This window comes from Bacillus rossius, chromosome 2 (assembly GCF_032445375.1).
Source record: "Bacillus rossius redtenbacheri isolate Brsri chromosome 2, Brsri_v3, whole genome shotgun sequence".
In the NCBI taxonomy this organism is placed as follows: Eukaryota; Metazoa; Arthropoda; class Insecta; order Phasmatodea; family Bacillidae; genus Bacillus; species Bacillus rossius.
Window position 1 is genome coordinate 111,172,094 of NC_086331.1, and position 18,030 is coordinate 111,190,123.

Consider the following 18,030-nt stretch of genomic DNA (forward strand, 5'->3'; position numbering starts at 1 on the left):
GGGCAGCATGACAAAAGTTGTCTACTTCCACTGCCCAGGTTAGAGGATCCTCAAGGTTTTTCTGGCCTACTCACATAGGCACTTCCTCCTAACCCGAGGGTGCATATTTTTCAAGACTAATTTGACCAATTTGTCATCCTCCAATTTCACCACCAGACTCCTCGCATCATTCCTGATGTCCTGCACAAACTCAAGAAGAGTTTCCCTCTCTTTTTGAAATCGGTACTTGTGCTGCCTTACTAATTCCTGTTTCACTCGTTTGGGGAAACCTTCTCCTACACCGACTTTTTCACAGTTTCCATAATGAGACCTTCATGCAAACAACCCAGGATAACATCCAGCACTAAGCCAGAACATTTACTGGTGATCCCCTGAATTAATTCAGCCTCAGCCTATTGCAACTATCAACAGCCAGAAAAAAGCTCAACTTTGGCAGGCTTGGTAGTCGCTGATGGGGGTAAATTATGTAAACTTTCCCATAATAATTTGTCTCACATAGAAATTATTTCAGCGTGGATTACATACTTATGCATCACATATTCAACAGCCATAAATGTATACACATTTGTTTGAGTGTACTTGTTTGAGAGTAATATGATAAGTCCAGATACAAAAAATTATTTAAAAAAAATTCACATTTCATTAACATTTAAAAGATTCTACATACATACATATAAGTTAAAAAAAACCTCAAAAATAAGTGAACAATAGTAAAAAATACCAAACTTCTGCCAGTCACTTGAACATGAGCATAACCGTGCATAAATGTGTATCATATATCTGTTCATGTCTCAAGTAGACAAGCAAGTACACGCTGACCTAACACTGGATGCGAACCCACGATCTACAAGCACTGACGGATCGTCAGAACATGCCTTCAATCGTCGGGTGGCTCCTTGGATCGTCATCTTTGGTGGCATTGCCTTTGGGTTGCTTGTCACTTGCCAGCATCTCTACAACTGCTTGTCTTATCGGAGTAGCCCCTCCCTTATACGTGGGCTGTTCAGCCAACTATTTCTTTGAGAATGTTTTTACATGTTCTGGCCATTCACTGGCCTCCAGTCAGCCCCTACCACATGACTTTCTTCAAACTAAGGTTCGCTTACTCCTACCTTGATTCTCAAACATTTTGTATTGTCTGTGCTAGCTCTCATTGACCTTGAGCCCACTCCCTTACATGTTGACGGTCTGCTTAGTTCTAGTTCGGTAGTCACAAAAAAAATTTGGAGAAAACATAACAGGTATACACCCCATTACAAGCTGTTTTACAGTTTTAAACAGATTGAAAAGTATTTTATTGTGTACTTGCTGTACAACCTCACACTTTTCATGACATGAAAGATGAGCAGGTCACATAGCAAATCCTGCTACCTTCTTCAGCCAGAAAATATTGTACAAGTAGAGCCACCCATCTCATTCTATTTTTGTAATTTTAACCTCCCTGAAGCGTGCAAACATCACCCAGCCATCGTGTACTTATCTTGCCAAACAGAGAGTATGTCTATTATGAGACCCCACTGCTGCAGCCGCACTGTTATAGCACAGCTCTCCTGCTGCCATGCTGTAAACTGTTTGCCCTAATTGGTTGAGCTGCTTACACAAAAGTCTATTAGATGCCAGAACGTTTGAGTCTTAAGCTAGCCGCACACCCATCTCTCCCCTGAATTATAGCAAATATTTGAACACACATATTTTTTGGACAGTTTATGTAGCCTGGGTGAACACGCAGACTGAGTTTTCCAGTATTCGAGGATGTTTATTTCTGGGTTAATTGTAGGATCACGTAAGAATCTGGTCACTTCATCAATTGCTGTAGAATCCGACTTGGTGGATTCAAGGCATTCAGGCATTATCTGTGAGTACAGTGATTCATGTATCCACGGAAATCGGAAAACGAAATTCAACATCCGACGGAACAATATTTTGTAGTTACCTACTTGACATTTGTTTAAAGTCCCAAATGAAGATAAACGCTTTCCTGAAATATTTAATGGAAACTGAAAGGCGCCATCTTGGCTTCAATGGTTTTAGGCCATAAGAAATATTGTCATGCGTCTTTTAAAATTAAGCCTCACTAAAGCATAGTGATTAATATGCCCGAAGTTAAAAGTGACGGGGTGTTTTCTCTAGTTTACCTATTAAAATTCTTTATATTAACATTAGTTTTTTTTTGTGTTGCTCAAAATGATTGGCTAACAAATTCATTGGTTGGCCATCGTGGAATTCTCAATTAATACATATTTTAACGTTGGTAGTCTACACAAACCAAACTTGTTGCTTAAAAAATTCGTAAATAGAATGTGTATCAGAATATTTAAAATTGAATCGCAATTAAAATAATAATTGTATAATGTATTAATTTTTGTCATTCATTATTTCATTGTTATTACTACATGTGTGACCGTAACTTGTGATGAAAGTCGGCATTATTGTTGCATTACTAAGTAACAGATTTCTCGGTAAAGTTATTAAAAAAAAACAAGATTCACATTACTAGTCTAGATCCTAAATGTGCTTTATTTTATTTTTTAGCATATTTTGAGAATACATCTGTGATTTATGCCTTATTTAATGCCAATGTAGCGTCAATGCATCCATGTTCATGAATATAAAGAAAGTTTCCCAATCAGTACATGCTTCATAATTTTTTTATATAATAACGAATTAGAAGTACAATACAGTAGAACCCTTATTAATCCGTGATGCGCTAATTCGGGAATCGGATAATCCGGGACGATTTAAAAGAGCAGGAAAAAAAAAGAAGTAAAAATTGTCAGTCCTTAAAATTAACGTCACGCGGGCCGGCCGGCAAACACTGCAAGCCATCGGCAAACACTGCAAGCCATCGCGCCGCCAAACTCTGCAACGCTGTTTGTACCGACTCTTTGTGTCACCCCCCTTTCAGCTGTCACATTTGTCACTCTTTAAACTTGAGGGGGATGTCTTGACTTCTGCTTCCCGTCTCCCTTTGTTTGTTTCCACCCGCCAAGCCAACGCACGGCAGGCGCCTGGCGAGTGACGAAGGGGTGTGAAGGGGGGGGGGGGGGGGGGGGCTACCCAAAATTTATGTGTGCAAGGTCAGCATGATCTTATTTTTCTCTCTTCGGCTGTTGTAAATGACTGTGAACTAATGGCTAGGCAGTGCTGTATTTTTTTAAGCCGAGACACTAATTCAAAGACGGCCGGCCCTTACCGTGAACGGATTATCCGGGTTTATTATTTTTTTTTACAGGATTTCAATTATCCGGGAATCAGCGGGTCCCAATTAACACGAATAATGGGGAGTTTACTATTTTTTATCCATCTGTTGCCAAGGCGCAGTAAGCCTCGGGAGATGTTACGTCACATGACCTTGGCCTTAACCCAGCTGCACGCCGGTATCTGAGAAGCTTGACAAGACCTTCCGGGCTTTTAATCGCTAGTCTGTGAAATTCGGTAATCCGTGATTATCTCGGTCCTGACCATCACGTATTAACGAGGTTCTACTGTACCTCAATAGCATGTGCTCCAAGAAAAACGTAAACAGGCCAAGTAAATTGTAAGCATTTAAGTTTTTAAATATTTTCCCTCGAATCCCGAATCTTTCGAATACTAGAGATTCGGTGGGATTCGAGGATTCGAGGATTCGACCGGCCCATCCCTACTAAATACACTGTACTGAGATATATCTGCAATAGTGGGGAGCAGTTAGAGATACCACTATTGCATGTAGACATTGTTGGAAAATGAAGCATTGTGGTTGTTTATTGACGTGATAGGTTTATTGAAGAGATGAACACTACATTGCTTTCTAATTTGGTTATTTAAATTTAGCTTATGCATTTAAATAACAGAAGAAATAATTCCAACCTGACATGCTAACATTTATATTGAAAAAAGGTCACAAATTAGCTGTTGATTAAGTAGTGGCAAGTCATATAACAATAGAGTTACTGTTCAAACATCTTTGATATCTCAGTAATCAGAAGTGGTGAATGGGTAGTAAGGCGTTATCATTTGTTAAATTGGTTTTTGTTTTGATTTGTAATCATCATTGGAGTTGTCTTTGAGAATGATCACAAAAACAAAGCATGTACTTAACAATATTGTTGAATTTTTTTAAAAATTAAGTTAGTTGCAAGTCAAATTTGGAATAATATACTTGTGTGGAGAGTTAAGTAATGCTTAGATGATTGATTTAATGATGTGTTATTTTTTCAGCAATTCATCGTCCAGACTCGATTTGTGTGTCAGTTCAACATTGAAGGTCGCGTGACAAGTGTAAATGCTCAACTGCTGGGGGATACAATTTACTGTGACCCAATGGAATTCACATATACTTCACGTGCACCAAATATAACTGCAACATTTGCCGTTATATGGGGTGGCTCTAAACCTCTGGATAATCCAGATAATATTCATGGTGAGCAGTATTGTTCTGTTTAGTTTTGCATTGTTCAGATTAGTACCTAGAATAGTTTTTATAAAAAAATATATTAGCTTTAAAAGTGCTTAAGACAATGCTGAATTAGTATGAATGTGACATTTTGTGACACAGCTTATGGCTACATTATGAGGTTGTCACGTCTCTCTTGTAGGTTAATAAACAGGTGAGAAGTACTCTTTTTTTTTTTTTACCATGGCTTTTTCAATGACACTGTGTTCACTATCAACCTCCCAATTGCATGAATTTCCAGGCACCGAACAAATCATTTTAATTTTTTTCGTATTAGGGTTTTCATAGAGGAAATTTAAAATGACACAGGAAATTAAAAAAAATTCTGGTTCTGCGGAATGCAGGAATCGATCCATGTGATCAGCTCGGTAAAATCATGTTCATGGATTTAAAATGGATTTAAAGGTATTAGAAAGGTCATTTCCGGATATGCCAGACAATGCTTCTGTCCACAAAGCAGTTTTACTGCTTGAATAATAAGTTGTTAAATTATATAAATTTAATTTTCTTTTATAAAAAAAAGTACTTACTGCTCTTAGACATGAGATTACATTCTGCAGGTCAAAGCTTATCTCTCAGTTTTCTCATTGCTTCTTTTTCTTTAGTATGTTTACAAGTACTTTTTTCCTTTAAATTTTCAGTGAGTATGTTGTATGTTTTTGATACTTTGTATTCTTAATACAGATGTTGCACCAATTTTCTCTCATTGAATCCTAAATTGAATTGGGTGACAAAAATAACTTATACATACTATACTTGACTGGTGTTTTAACTTCTTTTGAACACTTAACTTGATAAAGAGAATACATTTTAAAAAGAGATAAACTTGAATCAAAGTATTTTCTTGCTATTTGAGCTCTGCAATTGTGAGACACAATTGGAAAAGAATTTATATGCTGCTTCATATATTCTTTTTCAGCCGCACAAAGCTTTCTGAAACTATTCTGATTCAAACCTCTGTTGTCTTATGGTGGTGTATTTCTAACAGGATCCTTATGTTTATGAACATGGCTTAGTGGCATACTGATTTTTGTGAAATACAAAGTGTTCCTAGAAAATATTTCTTTCATACCTGGATTTTTCTCCTCAATCATTAAAATAATATTTGAAACTAAATGACCTGTAGGTCTTTGCATTATCTTTCAATGTTTGACACACAGTTGTACTTCGTTCAGTAGAGTTGAGCAAAAAGTGGCATTTCTCATTCTGATTTAACCAATATAAAATAATTTTTTTTCCTGTCAGTTTCTGCAATTTTGCGCTGTTCTTGAATTTGCAAGCAGTCTTTCAGTGTTTTGGTACTTTTGGCTGAAACACTTTTACCTCTCCAACTTATGTAGGATTTACCTGCTTCATAATGGGTTTTTCTTATCGTTTATTTCCATAGCTGCCTGTGGGTAGTTAACCTTCTTTTCCTTTTTTTTAATTTTTGTCTCTTTGAGTTTTGGTTCTGTAAAAAAAAATATTACTTGAAACAACATTTAATATTGCTAATGTATTGTTGTGAGGACATTAAGTTAATGCTGAGTGATTTCCATGTAGCTGAATAAATGGAGTATAGTGCAAACTGTTGAGAATTTAAGTAAACACATAAAATGAAGATATCTCAATTTGTTCTTAGAGTAAGTTTTTTATTCACTTGGAAAACAAGTCATGGCATCAAGGCATCGTCAATTGAAAGTTGTTGGGTGCTTCATAATTCTATATTTTCATTTTTGATTCTTTATATTGTTTAATTATGCGTAGAACACTGGAAGATAGGTGTTATTAATTTTGATGTATTTTAATTAATAAAGTTCCTTTAAACAAAAAAAAATTGTAAAAAAACTCACTGAAACAAAGTGGTGGAATATGCATAGCTTGTAGAGAGATAGATCCATGACTGGAAAATTAAGATTAATAATGGTTTATTGGGGTAGTATTTTTTATGCAAGCAGTGCTTACCTCTTGCTTCCTGAAGGCTTCTTAGTTTGGGATTGTGAAGTCTCGTTAAAAAACTTAAAATAAGTTGGCTGGACAAGGAATCTAAACCCATATACCCCCCTCCCTCTCACCCAAAGTGATTCCACCGAATAACCACTACACTGTAATTGTAATTTCGCTTGGTCGGTTCGGAAAATCCTGGAAACTTTGCTGAAGCAAATTTGTTTGTTTTGCGCACTGTATTTCTTGTTTTTTTTCGCCCTTCAGTTTACATTTCTCTCGTGCAAGAAATAAACATTGCTACTGAACAAATACTAAAATGCTAAAATACTAAATACTAAATACTAAATACTGAAGTTTATTCAACAACATTAAGCGATCAACTAAAAATTGGTTGGTGTTGTAACAACCCAGGTTATAGCCCTCCCACTTTTTAATTAGTTTTACTAACTAATTAATATGTTGTCTGATCATATACATTACTGTGGTTAGGTTTTTTAATGTTATTAAATACCAGCTTTTGATTCCTTGTTTTTGCCTTGTGTGTCATGATCATAATTTATACCGTTTTATGCTTGTTAAGTAAAGCACAGGATATGTCTGCTGTACATATTAGCAGTTTTCATTAACTAATATTTTGCACCTTCTGAAAAGTGCATATATACTTAATCATATCACTTTTGGTTACAGATATACTTAAAAAAAATTTAGTAGCGATATGATGAATGGATTTCTGAATTTTAGTAATTCTAATTCTAATGCAAATTCTCTCAATGTACACATTGATTCTCAATTTTTTAAATTATATTTATTTTTAATTATATTATAGTCATAATTATAATATAACAATAAATTTCATTAAGTAATGATAAGATGTATCGTTACGAAGACTAAAAACTCTCAAAATCATACAAAACATTGCAAATAATAAAAATATTTTAACAACATAAGAAGAATATTTCTATTTCTATTGTTATGTAACACATATAAGGTGAACTGGTATTCAAGATTGTACAATATAGGTGTTGATAGAGAGAGACCATAACTTGATGTGTGTGTTGCAGTGGTGATATACAGGTGCCGAGACATGGCGGACAACTGTGGCATGTGCTTAGCCTTGGCGGACAAGTATGGCTGTGGCTGGTGCCAGGTGTCGGACCACTGCGAAGTGAAGGAACAGTGCGACCAAGGAGTCGGGGTGTGGCTGAATCGCAACCAGACTTGTCCCAACCCTGAAGTGATCACATTCGAGCCCCAGCTGGGCCCCTGGGAAGGGGGCACCAACATCACCATTAAAGGCATCAACCTCGGCAAAACCTTCAGCGACATTTACGGAGGAGTCAGCGTCGCTGGAATCAGTTGTGAACCCTACGAGCAGCACTACGTCAGAACCAAGCAGATTGTGTGTCACGTGGATGGGCCGGGGACCAACGAGCCCAGGCGTGGACCAGTTATAGTTAGGGTGGAAGACTTTCGTGGGGAGTCTAAGCAGAATTATGAATTTGTGGACCCAGTAATTGAATTAATCAGCCCGAAGCATGGTCCAAGATCTGGTGGCACTTTGATCAAAATAACTGGAAAATATATGAATGCTGGCAGTCATATTCAGGCCTTCATTGATGATTTGCCGTGCACAATTATCAGGTAAGAAACTTGTAGAAGTGTTTGCTTTTGTTTATTTGTTATTGTTTTTACATAAGTTTATTGTACCTGCATACATATTTTTATATTTCATTTAACTATATTAGTTTCATGTGCAACTTCCCATGCTTTTAACTAAAACATTTCATGACAAACACTACAGCCATTGTTTCACAAGTAATCCACGTATTGCAGCAATCCATGATTTCTGGAAACTTACTGGTCTTAGGCTTGTGAAATAAGCGTTCTTCTCAATATTACTGGTGTGAAGTGCGACTTCGGTATTTCTCCAGCCCTACACAATTTCTGGCTGACTGTAATGTTTGTGTTTGTTCTTGTAAAAGGAACTGCCAAGCGTAGCTTGCCACCTTTTCTCTCCTGGAAAAGGGACAGGTATAAAAACTAATTACAATAGGTGGAAGGGGGAAAAAGGGTGTATAAAATTGTGCTGTGGTTGTAATGCCCTAGAGTTCCTCCGTCTTCACCATTTCACCTCAACTCTCCTTTGTCTTGTTAAAGTACGTCAGTTGGAGAGGTGTAGAGTGAGGAGAGTACACAGCTGCCGCCCCTTCCACTCCCATAACAGTACAATGAACTAGGATGGAAAGCAGACGGAGAAGAAGCACACACAGTGCAATATTGTGTACGTTCCAGTCAACTGAAACGCGATTCACAAAGACTTCACTTTTGCTCATTGAATTCTATTGAAGACATATATTTTGTGCCACCCATAATCAAGGACCCTTACCGTATAAATGTTAGATTTTTTTTTTGTTGCTGAAAATTACAGATGCCACCCATAAGCAGGGGCGACCCTTCTCCGTGTGAATTCAGTATTTTCTATGTAACACATGTTTTTATTCAGTGTATGTGAAAATCTGTAGCTAATTAATTCAAAATTAATACTACTCTCTGTTTCTTTTCTCAAATAGTATCTGCAAAGTTACAGATTCTAGTATTTAAAAAAAATTTGTTGCAAGTGTTAGTTTATACCATACAACTAGTTGCGTTTTGTCGTAACTATAACCGGAACATGGTGCTGATACAACTGCATGGTGGTGAGAGTAAAGGTGTTCATTTTGCTGTGTTTATAATATTTTGATCATGTAAAGTGTTTGTAATATGGTACATGATTTTACGCTTGTTTACATGTCAGATGTGTATCAGTTCTAAGAAAATACTGTGGAGCCTCATCACGTTACGTAAAATGAACTGGAAGTCAAGTTGAAGCTCTTCATTAGTTATTAGACTCTGATAAAATTTGTAAGCTTTGGTCAATCTCTATAAATTTTAAAAGTGATTTATCTAACAGTTTAAGTGCCATCCACGCTTTTTCTGGCCTTCATATTCTAACAGTTTGGATTTGAAATTTTTATTTTGCCTAGGTTTTGTGGGTTTTCCTATCTTCGTTCATTCATGGCAGTTTTTCCAAACCAACCATCTTTGTGCCTTCCAGAAGTGTTAATCGATCCTTAGCTTACGGCCACTGCAGCACTCGCCCTAAATGTGATAGTTTTGTTTGGAGTACTCTTGAAAAACGGTTGCGTTTTATCTACAGTGAAAAAGTGATTTAGGTTCCTTTCACTTATCATTTTTAAGAAATCAGATGTCTACTCATATGCTGCTGGTAGATCAACATAGTCACTTTCACCACACACAGACTTGACAGTAATCTAATTTTTACCTTTGATCTCATCCAGCCAACCAGTGCTGGCATTAATCATTCCCGTATTTGATGTAAGTGGCCCACTTACTGAAACCATTTCATCACACACTAGTTTACTTTGGATTTTCTGGTCCTTCTATTGTTTTCCTATCATGCCCACTTACATTAATATGTTAAATATTTTTAAAAGTTTGAAATCAAAGCCATTATGGAATAATGGGGCCTCAGTACATCATAGATGTGTAATACAGCAAATATATTTCGAAATAAAATTTTTTTAATGTATTGAATGTATGTTTTCTCTTGTCACAAATAGTTTTTTTTTTTTATTTCACCAACATGTTGCATGCTTCAGTTATGTTAATGAAGTGGTGACCATTGCAGCACAAGTTCTGAAGAGGCCCACTGTGTGTCCAGTGCTTCTGATCGACAAAGGAGTGGCAAGCTGCGAATGAAGTTTGATAAAGGTGATCGAATTTTCGACAAGTATCTCTTTGAGTATGTTGAAGATCCAACCATTGAATCTGTTGAATCTGGGGTTGCTGGTCAGGTGAGAAATGATTTTTTTTTAACTATTATTATATTAATCTCTTATTTTTAATCTAATTTATATAAATAATAATGGTCCTTAGCTTACAAACTTCACAAAAGTGTATTGTATATGGTGGCTAAACAGATGATAAATTGTGAATGAAAGTGTTTCTGTAAAGAATCATGACTATTTTTTGTTGCTTTTACTATTGAAATTTAAAGTGATATGCATATATATGGTCACAATTCTTAGCACTTAAACTTGAAAACAAGTGCTCTGTTAAGTGTTAGTTACATAGTTTCGATGGAATGGATTACAGTAGAAACTGTATAGTGGGCAGGAAATGCTTGTCAAAATGTGTTTTGATAGTAATTCTTATTTTGTATCTGTTATTTTGGAATACATACCAATGAGACAGGAAAAACTCAGGGAAATAAGGTGAAGTAAGAATGTGGTAACCCTGTATAAAATGGTTTATTGCAGTTTCAATTACCAGTGTGAATGTGAATATATCACAAAATGTGCTTCAGTGCCAGCTCAAAAAGGTTTCAGTAGGTACAAATAATTTATTGTAATAATCATCTTACTGTTTGTGCACGTTACTGCATAATTATCAGAATAATTGTTGCATTCAATTTACTAATTATTTAAAGAAAATATGTGAATGTTCAGTCAAACACCAAGTTAAACTGACTTTATTAGTTAAATTGCTGCTGGCAGCAACTGGCAGATGGGTTTGAGATGCCGTCATGCTGGGCAAGCCTTGGCTTGATTTGGCAGCAACCAAGGCAGGATTACCCGCCAGGTCAGGTCCAACTGTCCTGCACTCGAGCTCACGGCAAAACACAAAACAGCGCTACTGCTCAGTTACACCCAGCGCAGATCAAGTATTCAAAAACATATGTGGTCTGTCGTTATTTTGCTCTCCCAAATGTTACCACTTTCAACAAGGTAACTAGTATGCCTACAATTTATATGTATTTAGATTTACTCATTGACCTAGGCCTTGACTTCTTCAAGTGATTTTACTCTTGGTTTCTCCGTTAAAATTAGGGATGGGCCGTGACTCGAAAGCTCTAGCCAAGTCGAGCGAGTAGCTAAAGTTCGGCACGGCTTGAAAGTCGAATTCATCACACTTGACATGACGAGAGTCAACAATCTTTTTCTTATAACCCAATATATATTTGACATTTACAACGAGCATAGAATCACGTACCATTATTTATGTAACATTTCTCAGTATAATATCTTATCTATATTTTCGTAGTTTTCTTAAAGTATGGTTCATTTTACGTAATTACACTGCCCAAAAAAATGAATAATGTTTATTCTGCTGTTAACTTCTCAAAGCACTGGAAGAGATGCCATTTATGAATGGCCTGCCATACTACATAGATTTGTAACTCAGAGCAGACAAACCACGAAAATAAAATATTTTGAGTCTAGAATTTTTTGGTTTATTTCTGCTGCAGTGGAAATCAATATAAACGGTGTTCCAGCACCATGTATCTTTATATATTTTGTCTATTGAATAAAAATGGTGGACAGATTTTTTTGTTGATTAAAAATAATTACAGTTTGACGTGTAATTATTTGAAAATGCCTAAATATTGCTGTTTTTTGAAGAAAAAAAAATGCCAGATGACAAATACTGAGTTAATTTTTAGTTTGTATACGTTGTTCGTTTCGGTAAGGTTATAGTGTTTGTGCATGATTTTGGCACACCCTTTTAGTAATGTTTAAAAAAATGATTAAAAAAGGAAGATAGCATTTATTTAAGGTAAAATATTAAAGAATTTTTGAAAAATGTGTATTTGAGTACTAATGTTGCTATAGAGCCATTAAAAATTCAATTTTTGATACTTCCTGCCATTTTTGAGTTTCTTATTAAGGGTGTTATGATACTTCAAGTAGTTTACCAGTAGTTCTCCATTTTAATGAGTGATTAGGTTAGGTACATTAAAATTGCATATAATTGTGACAACAGTTGGTAAGGTTAAGATAACTATGTTAAGAATACTGTGAAATATGTTTTTAAATCGTAGTTAATTTAACCTGATAAATGTAGCCAACCATTTGAATAATTTTACAGTATTTTTACTGCAGTTAACATTACCTAACCCACAGTCCACACTATTTATTAAGTTTTTTTTAAATGTTTCTAACTTAACTGAACCATCCATTCCACAACTTGTGGTATAGCTAACTTAACCCATATGACCTTTTCCACCATTTATAATGCACCTAACCTAACCTAACCATCAGTTAAAAAGTGAACAATTGGTAAACACTCTCTTAGAAAACAACTTGAAAACATGTTAAGAATTTTAAAAAATAATTTTTAATTTTTCCTAGAAAAGATACTTTCTTTCATAACTACTATCTCAGAAAATTTTTGGGTTGAAATAATTTAAAACTAGAAAAACATTGTTAAAGTTAGTAATCAATATTTTCTCATTTTTCATTCACAAAACCGTAGAATCTTCCTTGACTTCAAAGCCGTTAGTAATCAACATTTTCTCATTTTTAATTCACAAAACCACAGAATCTTCCTTGACTTAAAAGCCCTTCACATCTACTGACTTTTCCAGAATCCATTGGGAATAAAATACCCAATTTTAAAAGCTGTTATATAATATATAATATGATTTGTAATTACTTATTCACATGACACAAATGACTCACTCTTTCAAAACATATTTGATCTTAAATATGATTTTATTTCGGCATTGAGATTTAAACATCAGGATCATAAAATTATTCTCTAAAATTTCTACAATAACTTGAGCTTGTCTCGATTTTGAAGAATTGGCTCGACTAAAAATTGTCAAATGTGGGTATAAATTTATTCGGTGTTATTAGTACTCAACCTGGCTCGGCTTGACTCGACCCATAAATTTTGCACTCATCCATTTTTAGTTAAAATTTTTGTGTTCATAAAGAAAAGGCAATGTGTACATTAATACTGCATACAAATAAATATTTACATCTGTAACATGCTGATCATCCCATCCAAGCACCACCTGATCACACACATATTTCTGTTTTTTTCTTTAAGTCTAGAAAAATATAGCTTTAATAGGTTTTTTAAGTTTTTTGTACAAAATATTCAGTGTTTCTTTTTGTTTGCGGTACCGATAGACAGTGAAATGCAGTCATTTGATGTCACAGCTTCCCCATTGTGAAGGGAGGCATTTCAGCTTGAAATCAAACTTTTTACATTAAATATTCTGATTTTATAAGTTTAAAACATTTACAAATTAAATTTGTTTAGTAAAATTTAATGAGATCATAAAAAAAATAGTGCATGTTTCTCACTTTTTGTATGATGTATAATGTGCTATAATATTTGTGTGCAGGTAAAGATTCCAAAAGGTATACCAGCAGGAGGCATTCGTATATCTGTTTCTGGGAAAAATTTGGCGTACATACAGAACCCACAAATATATGTTTACTACAAAGGCAACATGTTTTGCAGTGTGAGTATTTATTACGGTTTCTAATTAAAAGCAATTCATTATATTGTATTGTGAAAGTATCCTTCTCATTGACTCTAGCAATATCTCACGTGTAGATGTGTTATACTTAAGTTTGCTGATAAATCTGGAAAATGGCAAAGAGGTGGGGAATTAATATTCTGTAGAGAAGTATAGAAGATCAATTTTGTCGGCCACTAGTTGTTTATTTATTTAAATTTATGACATGCATATTAACATCTGAGAAGCCTTAAATGGTAAGCACAATACATATAAAAACAATTATAATATAACCCTTCATAGTATTTAATATCTGGTTCACAAGTTCATTTAAATAAATTTTAATATTTCTTAAACAATGATAGTTGCATGGTAAAAAAATTTAATGTTTTTAATTTAAAAAAAAATAATTTTAATGTAGTAACATAATTTTTAAATTATTAATGTATATAATTGCAACATTACACAGTCTTGGCATCAGCATCATGAACCCTAATTTTGACATTAAAATAAAGCAATAAATAATTGACAATAATTGACTGCGGCAGTCAGGACTTATTTTTAGGAAATTTCCTCCTCTTAAAAGATTTTTTTTTTTCTTTCAAGCATAGTTTCTTTGTTACAAGCAATAAAAGAAAAAGTGGTTTCGACTTTGAATTTTTAGTTACTAACTATATAAATAATAACCCAATTTGTATTTTCACATATACACTAATCACAAAACCAGAATGAATTTCTTGGACAATAAAAAAAATTAAAATTTATTAAAGCCAACTGCAATAAAGGTATGTACTGTGTGTGATATGATATAGCTTAAAATGGGGTGTGAGATCTTTGGTAACAAAATTACATACTAAAGTAATGTTATCTGGGAACAATTAAAAACACATCAGCTCAATGAATATTTTATCCCCAGACGAAACCATATGCTATGAGGTACTCATATCTTAAAAACAATTATCTCACGTCCGCATTTACAATTCCTTGCACAGTTTTGCATTTTACAACCTCTTCTTTCATGACTATAGCTGCACTTAGATCTTGGACGTAGTCTATTTTAGAACGCAGTCTAAATGGCAAATACCACAGATTATTTAACTAAACTGGCATCTGCTATATTTTGTTACATTTATTTTAAATGGGCTGTGCCATTAACCATTGACTATGCAGCTGTGAATACCTTCTTCTCTTGAGCGATGCTGAGTACAGAGCAAAGGCAACATGACTGCCTGTGTTCCCAGTGGGAAGAAACCAGCCAGGTGGTCAAATCAACCAATGAGTCCATTGCTTCCTAAACATACGACTTTTTCCACCAATCATAGAGGTTTACAAATTACAGAAAGTTATCAATAATTTTTCCTCTTGAAGCAGTGGGTAACTGCTTACTTTATTCTGACTTGTTAACAGTTATTGACCCACCTGAAAGTTCAGTAACTAACCAATTAATTAACCAAGTTTACTAACAGCTGTTATTTTATCGCACCAAACTTATAAATTGCAGAAATTGCTGAAAGCCCAACAATGATCTAGTTATATTTTAAACACAATAATTACAAAATGAAGTTAAAATCACATAAAATAATGTATTGAAATTTAATTTGCTTACATGTTAACCCAGCCAACAAACTGAAAATGAACTATCTGCTTGAAAACACTTTTAATAAAAAGAATAAATCTTCAACTAAAAAAAATACATAAGTTTCAAGTAAACAGACTACAGACTACCCATTGTATGGTTTTGGAATATTAAAAGAAGTACAGTCATAAAACATTTTTCATATTATAAATCTCTCCTTTGCAAAATATCGCCTTAAGGTTGATGTGTGACTGTATGTACCTATATGCACTTGGAATGATCTAATGGCATTAATGAGTATTGAAGCTGTGTGTGGTGCCAGCAGCAATATGTCGTGCTGAGCAACTCGTATGTGTGCTTGGAATGATCTAATGGCAGTAGTGAGTGTTGAAGCTGTGTATGATGCTGAGCAACTTCAATGTGCACTAATGGCACTAGTTAAGAGTTGAAGCTATGTGTGGTGCTGGCAGCAATGTGTGGTGCTGAGCAACTCCAACATGGCCTGCACTTCGCCCACCATCAAGGTGGAGGAGGACATTGATGCGGAGAATCCTCTCAAGCTGGAGTACGGCTTCCTAATGGACAATGTGGCTGGGGTTCAGAATTTGTCGGTGGACTACAAAGCTTTTCTTTTGTATCCAAACCCAGTGTATGAACCATTCGACGAGGAGGTTAAATATTACAAGAGTGACTACTTGACAATCAATGTGAGTATGCCACTGATAAACTAGTGAGTATAAACATGTGTTCAATGTAGTTATTAAATTTATTTATTTATTTATTTTTTCAAAGAAATGGTGGTGACTTTAAACTGGCTTGTACTCTTTTCGTCAGCAATTCACACTAAAGAAAAAAAAAATTCTACCATTTGGAAAGAAACCAAATAAAAGCATATTTTTAATAACATCCTTATGTTTAAAATTTTGCTTTCTGTTTGCGGACAGTTAAATTATCCTCCTTATATGGTGTGTATGCATTTAATGCTGATAAGTTGGTTGGTATTTTCATATTTCTAGGGACAAAACTTGGACCGAGCTTGCCAAGAATCTGATGTTGTTGTGCAAATTGGCAATAGCTTCTGCAATGTGACTTCGCTGTCTCGACAGCAGCTGACTTGCAGGCCACCCACTTCACAGCCTCAATCATTGGACGAGGAGGGTCGCGTCTACATGCAGAACCTGCCAGAAGTGGTGGTATGTTGCTCGCAGAAATACTTTTCTTCCTTTTTTTTTTATACTTTCATATTACTCTAGATAGTTACTCTTCTTTAGTTAGTCTTCTTTCACCAAGTACATATTTTGAAACAGTTTATGGACATTTTATCTTGTGTCATTCAGTTTTACTTTAGAAAAATATTTGATCACATGTTACAGTAAATTCCATGTACATTTTTTAACGTGTTTAAGAGTGCTATATTTAGTATTTTTAAATATGAGGATTTTGCTTCTTAACAGTATTTATTTTTTGGTTTTCATATTTTTTTGTGGTTTTTATTACTTACTCATTTATTATTTATTTATTGTATAAAAAACATATTACAAGCCATATTCAATCTTTTAATGTTGTCTGAATCGGACTGAAAATTGAACTTCATTATTACGTGTGAAAATGGAAAGATGCTTTACTATAGTGTGGTAAAATAATAATTATTAAATAGGTATTAGTTGTAGTTAAAACTTTCATGAACTATCATAATCATTAATAACTTAGTTACCTGAGAGAAATTAACATCACTCAAAATTATCATGCAATTTGAAGCAATAGAGCACTCTTACGAGAGAAAATATTACTGAAAATACAATTAAACCACAACAGAATCTGCGTGGTTGGTACGTTTCTAATGGATGTCAAACTATCCGAAGGTCTTGTATTCATTAAAATGTATCAAATTTTAGAAAATTAGTATTTTTTTAACAAGCTCTTAAATTCTAGAATTTCTGTAATATTATTCTTGTAATTTAATTCTAGATTCCAAATTATATTTTCACAAACATGTTCATTATTTTCTACTGCTCAAAAAACTTTAGCCCTTATAAAATGTATTATTTTTTATGCAACTAATTCGGACTCAATTATCTCCCTATATTTAGATCTAAATTATAATAATGTTCTATTATCAGGAATGGTATCAAGGTAACTGATATAGAGACAAATAGAAAATATTAAAAAATAAAGTGATACAACTAATTATTCTAAGGAATTTTCCTCGCCCAACTTAACTCTCCTTGTCGACCGTAGAGCCTATCTTGTTGCACTCTTCATTTACAATTATTATATACTTCTAAAATTAGTTTCATATATCTCCTTGACAATACCAGCTTGAGAATTCCCCAATTTAATTCTCGTTTAAGTTCTACTTTTTATACTCTTTATACTAATAATTATATTATTTATAGACTTATATTAAATTATAATAAACTTTTGAATTATAACAGTGTAAAAATTCAGTATGAAAATTCAATTTTTTAAGTTTCAGTTTAACATTTTTGTATCAATTTCTACTTCCAAGTATGTTCTTTATAACTTTAGATATTAATAGAATTCCATATTTGATTCTATTTATTTTATGATCTGTCTATACTTTATTATTAATTATATGTATAAATTTTGTAATAGATAGTTTTTAGGTTTTAATTGTTTTTGTCTTGCGTAGTAGTATAATTATAATTTGATCCCTACGTTATATTATGTTTTAAATTGTATCTTTTATGTTTGTAGTTGTCTTGTATGTTTCTGTCGCTGCAAGTGTATGGCTTACTCACCTTACGTTTGTTGGCCAAT

At 34.1% G+C, this 18,030-nt stretch overlaps 1 protein-coding gene across 1 annotated transcript in view; it reads left to right on the forward strand.

The window, feature by feature from the left end:
* The window catches only part of LOC134529614 (plexin-A1), a 97,698-nt gene that overhangs the window by 51,522 nt on the left and 28,146 nt on the right, over window positions 1-18,030 (forward strand). The window contains exons 10-15 of the mRNA XM_063363900.1: window positions 4,201-4,402; window positions 7,423-8,002; window positions 10,050-10,215; window positions 13,557-13,676; window positions 15,720-15,956; window positions 16,266-16,442. Of these exons, the coding sequence (XP_063219970.1) occupies window positions 4,201-4,402; window positions 7,423-8,002; window positions 10,050-10,215; window positions 13,557-13,676; window positions 15,720-15,956; window positions 16,266-16,442 (1,482 nt within the window). The remainder of the gene's footprint in view (window positions 1-4,200; window positions 4,403-7,422; window positions 8,003-10,049; window positions 10,216-13,556; window positions 13,677-15,719; window positions 15,957-16,265; window positions 16,443-18,030) is intronic.